This window comes from Diceros bicornis, chromosome 24 (assembly GCF_020826845.1).
Source record: "Diceros bicornis minor isolate mBicDic1 chromosome 24, mDicBic1.mat.cur, whole genome shotgun sequence".
Classification (NCBI taxonomy): domain Eukaryota; kingdom Metazoa; phylum Chordata; class Mammalia; order Perissodactyla; family Rhinocerotidae; genus Diceros; species Diceros bicornis.
Genome location: NC_080763.1, coordinates 5,027,454 through 5,034,964, shown reverse-complemented (window position 1 = coordinate 5,034,964; position 7,511 = coordinate 5,027,454). Strand labels below are relative to the sequence as shown.

General features: G+C 48.0%; 1 protein-coding gene across 1 annotated transcript in view; it reads left to right on the top strand.

The window, feature by feature from the left end:
* Positions 1 to 4,601: 4,601 nt before the first annotated feature.
* GCH1 (GTP cyclohydrolase 1) overlaps positions 4,602 to 7,511 on the top strand; it is a 52,337-nt gene continuing 49,427 nt past the window's right edge. The window contains exon 1 of the mRNA XM_058566962.1: positions 4,602 to 5,068. Coding sequence (XP_058422945.1) covers positions 4,732 to 5,068 — 337 coding nt within the window. The 5' untranslated portion in view covers positions 4,602 to 4,731. The remainder of the gene's footprint in view (positions 5,069 to 7,511) is intronic.

The window sequence follows — 7,511 nt, the reverse complement described above, 5'->3', positions numbered from 1 at the left end:
TTTATTATTGAGTTGTAAGAGTTCTTTATATATTCTAGATACGAGGCCCATGCCAGATAGATGATTTGCAAATATTTTCTTCCATTCTGTGGGCTGTCTTTTCCCTTTCTTGATAGTGTCTTTTTTTTTTTTTTGTGAGGAAGATCAGCCCTGAGCTAACATCCGCCAATCCTCCTCTTTTTTTTTTTTTTTTTGCTGAGGAAGACGGCCCTGGGCTAACATCTGTGCCTATCTTCCTCCACTTTATATGGGACGCCGCCACAGCATGGCTTACCAAGCAGTGCGTCGGTGCGTGCCCGGGATCCGAACCAGCGAACCCTGGGCCGCCGCAGTGGAGCGCGCGCACTTAACCGCTTGCGCCACCGGGCCGGCCCCTCTTGATAGTGTCTTTTGAAGCTCAAAAGTTTTTAATTTTGGTGAAGTCTAATTTATCTTTTTTGTTGTTGTTGTCGTTGCTTCCATTTTTGGTGTTATTTCTAAGGAATCTAATTACCTAATTCAAAGTCACGAAGATTTATGCCTATCGTTTGTTCTAAGACACTTATAATTTTTCCTCTTACATTTAGCTCTTGGATCTATTTTGAGTTAATTTTTGTATGCAGTATGAAATAGAGATCCAACTTCTTTCTTTTGCATGTAGATGTTCAGTTGTCCTAGTCTCATTTGTTAAAAAGACTTTTCTTTATCCCATTGAATTGCCTTGGCACCCTTGTTGAAAGTCAATTGGGGGGCCGGCCCTGTGGCGTAGCAGTTAAGTGCGTGCCCTCTGCTGCTGGCGGCCGGGGTTTGGATCCCGGGCGCACACAGACGCATCGCTTGTCAGGCCATGCTGTGGCGGCGTCCCACATAAAGTGGAGGAAGATGGGCACGGATGCTAGCTCAGGGCCAGTCTTCCTCAGCAAAGAGAGGAGGATTGGCATGGACGTTAGCTCAGGGCTGATCTTCCTCACAAAAAAAAAAGAAAATCAATTGGACATAAATATAAGAGCTTAACTCTGGGGGAGAAATATGCTTATATCTTTGACTATATCCTCTCATTTGTTGGGTTCTCTACCTCAGGCACTCTAAAATTATTCTTATGCTAGATCATCTTTGTCTTCTCTAGTAGCTTTCATCCTCGTTTTTTATTTTGCATTCATTCTTGTGCCATTCTTCACGTCAGTAATTAAATTTTCAACAGTGTCTATTTTGTACATGGTTCTTTCTAATTAATTCCACAACAATGATTGTCCTCAATTTCCTTAGATCTGTAACTACTTTTTCAATTCTATTATTTTCTTATCTTGGTTTTTGTCTCATTGAATTCATGTTTTCATTAAGTTGTTCTGTAGCATAAAACATTTGTGAGGAACTTTCTTCTGTTCCATGAGTTTTGTTTTCTTCTCAGCTGCATTCTTTGTCTTTACATCTTCTACATGCTGTATCATTTCTCCCCTTTGTTTAATCTTGTTTTGTTTGGCTGTTGTATGTTTGCAGTTGCCATGCTGTTTCTCTGCCTCCTGTCCACGCCTGAGTCTACTGAGGGTGACTGCTTTGTGTTTCCCATTATAGCAGAAGCCCATTTGTTTTCCTGACTCGGCTACAGTTTACAGCTTGAGGAGTTGGAGATGTATCCTTTCTCCAGCGAGAGGCTGTGAAGGTTGGGACAACACTCAGCTGTGGTAGACGGTACTCTCCATTAATATCCCTCTTTTTAGCATCTGCTTGTTCTTCTGAGATGGTATTAAAGATTCTTTACCACAGACATGTGACTATTTGGGGTCTGTCTATTCTCCCCTTGTGTGGTACCTTTGGGCTTTGGATAGTTTCTCAATACAGTGTGGAGCCCTCAAGGCTTCCCTTTCATCTCAGAGAATCAGCTCAGTGTTCATATTCTCCTATTTTCTCTCCAAAAGTTGTTCCATTGCTCTTCAGTCAGAAAAGAAAGGTAAGGGCCTCCATTCAATTTGCTTTTCCCTATATTTGAGGGATTTACCGAGATATTGCAGGATTTCAGCAACTCCACAGTCCTGCTTCTGGAAGTTAGGAGTGGGATAAGGACACTTGCTTATGTACCTTTCCACCTTGATCCAGAATCTCCTCCAAAGTTTGAATAACAAATGTAGAACCTTCATCAAGTGCACTTAAAGAAATTTGCTTTTTTCCCATTACCATTGCCAAATGTTACCCTTGGTAAGTGACTGCATATTTCTGTAGCCCTGTCGTGTTCAGTCTTTGCACTGTGTATCTCACTCATCTGCTTCTCTGTTCTGCTACTGCCCCAGAAACGGGAGAATTAAAAAAAAATTCCCTGGCATTTTGGTGGAAAGCAATTCTCAGGTTGGGTCCAAGGTGAAAATGGGTCCCTTACTGGGTTAGAAACATGGATGCTGTTACAGTTCCTGGCTGTGAATGCTCATAGGTTTGCTGTTGAACCATTTTATGCTAATAAATTCTGTGGGACATATCCCCCCTCTTTTAGTTTATTCCTCCTTTTCCTTGCATTTCTACTTATAACCGCCCCTGCCAACTACCTACTCTGTTCATATAATGTTGGCAATTTTAAAGCTTCCTTATATTACCTTTGGGCAACTGGCTGAAAGGCACTGCCTCCATTTTACAAGTAAATATATCACAGAACAAATCCAGAGACCTTATTCTGGTAATTGACCATAAAAGTGCTGATGCCTCAGTGGCAGTGCTTATAAGAAAATGTTAATTTTCAGGGTAAAAATTTCATTAGAAATGGTATTTAGGGAATATGATTTTTGTTAATGTTTATAAATGTTTTTAAAGAAAGGCAGAAGGTTGCCACTAAAAAAACAATCTTATGGAAACCACGTCCATCGATTCCCTCTGTTTTTAATGTACCTCACTTGGTATCTTTGTTTTCATTTGTTAAATACAAGGCCATCCTTTAATGTGCCTCTAACTATGCTTGAAACAGTTGGAGACCCAGTGAATAATTCTGATCAGGAAGTATCAGCAGACAGTGGGCAGTGCAGTTAGAGGGAAAAAATATTGCAGGACCTTGCTGATGGGAAAAAAAATACCCTTCAAGACAATAACTATTAGGAAAGTAACAAAGAAGCTTTCTAAGGGATGTTCATATTTCTATAATTTATGTAATTTGGTATTTAATGTACATAGAAATTCAATAACTATTCTTTAAAAACCCATTGACGTGAATATTTCTTCTATTTTAGATTAAAGGTGCCTAGGAGGCCAGACAATTTCCATATTTCTTTCCTCAATGTTTAGAATAGGGCTATGCCTGGAGCAGACATCCAATAAATACTAATTACTAATTGTACTGACTGAGCTAATTTACTAGTATAGAATCATTCCAGGGGCTCCCCTCTTGATTTGTCTGATACTAAGCCTAACAATACCTATTTATATGTCAGAAAAATCAGCATTAGAAACTCTCTGGAGCGAATCAAAAGATATTAATTTGATACGTTTGTTTTTTTGTGTGTGTGTGAGGAAGATTGGCTCTGAGCTAACATCTGCCAATCCTCCTCTTTTTGCTGAGGAAGACTGGCCCTGGGCTAACATCCATGCCCATCTTCCTCCATTTTATATGGGACGCCGCCACAGCATGGCCTGACAAGCGGTGCCTCGGTGCGCGCCCGGGATCCGAAGCGGCGAACCCCGGGCCACCCGCCGCAGCGGAGCGCGCGCACTTAACCGCCTGCGCCACCGGGCCGGCCCCTGCTACATGTTTTAAAACTCACCTTTGGCATTATAACAATTCAAGTGAGGAAAAAAGTCTATTATTTAATCTTAAAGAAAACAGTCAAAGTAGATGCCACTGGCTGAGTCCAGTTGATCAATAACATTTCACAATCTGTACCTACCTGTGGGGAAAGCAGCTGAGCACGTCACTCTAAAACGATCGAGCACCAAATTTCCACAATTGCTTTTCCACAAAACGCAAATGGGTTTTAAATGAAAGCCCTAACTTTTCTTCGCTTGCAAATCAATTTCTCCAGGGTCAAAGTTCTGGCCAGCACAAATACCACTCCCTTAGATATAGGGACTCACATAGGGCCACTTGGAGTAACACTGGAGGATTCTCGTAGATGGCAGGTGCGTTGGACATATTTTTAACTAACGAAGCAAAAGTTTCAAGTCATATTATTCTGTTGCCTTAAGGGTTGATTGCCTTACCACCGGCTTAACCCGGTCTCTTCGCGGCGAGGCCACCTGTTTGCTCCTCTTGCACAGGACGAGGGAACGGGAGCACGGCTGAGGCAGCGCCCTCTTTGCACCAAGAGGAGAGGGCTGCCCGGGCGCCCAGACTGCGCCTCCCTCCGGATTCGGTTCATCCCGCAACAACCCAGGGGTCCTCCGCACTGCTCCCGGCGGGCGCGAGAGGGCCTGGAGCCGCGTCCGCGGCACCAGCCCGGCCAGCGACCTCTCGGCAGCGCCCCGCCGAGCCCGCCGCGCTCCCGGCAGCGCCGCCCGCTCCCGGGCGCCCGGGGGGCGGGGCGAGGGGCGGGGCGAGCGCGTGACGCGGCGGCTCCGGCCAATGGGAGCGCCCCCCGGCGCCGGCCGAGCCGCCGGCCATAAAAAGGAGGCGCTGGCGCGCGCTCCAGCCCCCGGCTGTCCCTGCTCGGTGAGTGGCTGCCTGGGCGCCTACCTTCGTCAAGTGACTCCGGCTACAGCCTGTTCCCTGCGGCCGCCGGCGAACTTACTTGCAGCCCCTGAAGCGCCCCAGCGTCTCTCCCGGGCGGCAGCGGCGGGCCCATGGAGAAAGGTCCGGTGCGGGCCCCGGCCAAGCCGCGGGGCGCCAGGTGCAGCAATGGGTTCCCCGAGGGGGAGCCGCGGCCCGGGCCGAGCCGGCCGGCCGAGAAGCCGCCGCGGCCGGAGACCAAGAGCGCCCAGCCGGCGGACGGCTGGAAGGGCGAGCGGCCCCGCAGCGAGGAGGACAACGAGCTGAACCTGCCCAACCTGGCGGCCGCCTACTCGTCCATCCTGCGCTCGCTGGGCGAGGACCCCCAGCGGCAGGGGCTGCTCAAGACGCCCTGGAGGGCGGCCACGGCCATGCAGTTCTTCACCAAGGGCTACCAGGAGACCATCTCAGGTCAGTGCTCCCGCCGGGGCGCGGGGAGGTGGCCGCGGGAAGCGCGCGTCGGCTCCGGGAAGTTTCCGGAGTTGCCTCACTCTTGGCACAGGGGGCGGAGTGCTGTCACCTTGCGGGCTCCGCCGCCCCGCAAGGCGAGGCCCTGCGTGGGGCGCATTTCGGGTGCCCCGGGCGGCCGCGGCGTCTCCACCCGAGGGGTCCTCCCCGGGGCTTGCGTTGGCGCCGCGGTCACTGAGCGCCCTGCGGGCGTTGCCTGCAGCCGGTCTCATCCGAGCGCCCGGGACCGGATGGTGGGGGCGTGTGCTGGACCCTGAATGCCGGTGATAAGGATCACTTGGGTGCTTGTGGAAGTGACGGCTTCCTCGGTCGTCCTTTCCCTTGAGATCTCGTTTTTTTGTAGGTCTGGGGTGAAGCCTTGGTTTCGTGTGCTTCAAGCTCCCGGGGTGATCCTTCTCCCAACCGCGGGGACCCGCACTCTCGCTGACTTACTAGGGGACCTGAGTCTTCAGAGAGTTGCAATTCTCTTTTGTCCACATCAAGTTCACTCCAGCTCAGGGCTTTTTCAGAGTTTGGCACAATTCTGGGCACGGGCTTCCCCGGAGTTTGGGGTGTGAAGTTTCTTGGGCTAGTTTGCTGCTTAGAGCCTTCTTGCCCTATTCCCCCCCACTCCAAAAAACCCAAAAGCAATAAAGTGACTTCTTGGGAGTCGGGGAGGTTCGCTGGGCCCTGGAACCCGGAGTTGAGTCCCTCTCTCACCCGCGCCCGGTCTCCCCCCACCCCTGTCCCCGCCCCATCCAGATAAGCTGGGCTGGCCCAGTGCTGTTGGCGCCTGAGACAGGTCTGGCTTTCCCCCGGGAGGCAAGGGAATAGTCAGTGTGGGGGCGGGGGTGGAGGGGGAGTGGAAAATGACTGAGGACTTTGCTGGGTGAGCACGTTGGTCTTTAAAGAAAGAAAGAAAGAAAGAAAAGCTTCTGCCTTGTACAGCTGGGACCAAGGACGTTGTTTTCCAGTTTACATCTGTGTCACTTGGTGACGTTTATTTCTTGGGCATAAGAAGCCTTCTGGACCATCACCATTTCTCAAAGAATAACAGTGTTGCTTCCCAAGGTAACCTCCCTGCCCCTGGTATTTCTCTGATAGAATGTCTGGCGACTCCCTGGGTAGATCTAGGGAAGAACAAAGTTATTTTTGCCCAGTCTTCCACACCCCAAAGGAAGGGTGGGTAATCAGAGTGGGAGAGGGGTGGGGCCCAGAAAGGAAATGATGCTACATCCTAAGTAAAACCAAGAAATAGACCTTTAGTTCTGTGTCCAAGTTCACTTTCTACCCCTCGATGGTAAAAGTTTGGAGCCTCAAAAGCAGAATTTCGAAATGCAAAGACTGAAGAATAGACATTCTTCATTTGGTGAATATTCTGTCATTTGGTGATATTCCACAATGTAATAAAGGAACATCCTTTTAGGGCCTCCCTCATTCTGCCTCTTAAGGACACAGAAAGTGGTCTCCACAGCACTGGTCAGGCTTTGGGAATCTTGCCTTAACAGAATTCACAGGAGAGAGAGGGATTTCTGACCTGAGACGGGTCACAGAATTACCTACAGTGGCTCACAAGGTTTACTTAAGAAATGGTTAGCAGACATTAGTCTCATGAACCGTAGGACTAATGACTCCAAGGAACACTTCATTCTACTCTTGAAAGCTCTTCTTGTCAAGTGTTACCTTATTATTTGAAAAGTCCGTGGACCTAGAGACAGAAAGCAGGTTAGGGGTTGCCGGGACCCAGAGAGGAGGGTGGAATGGGGAATGACTGCTTAATGGGTATGGGGTTTCCTTTTGGGGTGATGAAAATGTTCTGGAACTAGACAGTGGTGATGGTTGCACAACATTGTGAATGTACTAAATGCCACTGAGTGTACTAACTTGTACACTTTAAAATGGTTAAAATGATGAATTTTATGTATATTTTTCTGTAATAAAAAGTCCATGGACTGTTTAAGAAATATTAATAGCCATTAATTGAATAGTGTTTATGCGCTAAGTGCTTTATGTGGATGGTCTTGGTTAATCCTCAGTTTTGAGGTCAACACTGTTTTCTTACCCCATCACAAAGAACCTGAGGCAGAGAGGTTGACAGCTTATAAGGGTAAAGCTGGGGTTTGCATACAGGTGGCCTGAATGCAGAACTCTGAGCTATTTCCTTATATTGCTACTTAAAGAGATATATCAGTGTATTTAATCTACTCAGTATTTTAAACTGTGAGTTGTGATCTAATAGTTGGGGCACTAGCATAAAAAAAATGTGGAGTAGAATGGAGAAGATCAGTCGACCACACGTAGCAAGGGTAAATGTTCTGAGGAACTTCTGTGTAGGTTTTATGGATACAATTTTTTTGGTGTGTTCTGGCTCCAGATGTAAAATGTATTTTTTACTGTAAGTTGTGGT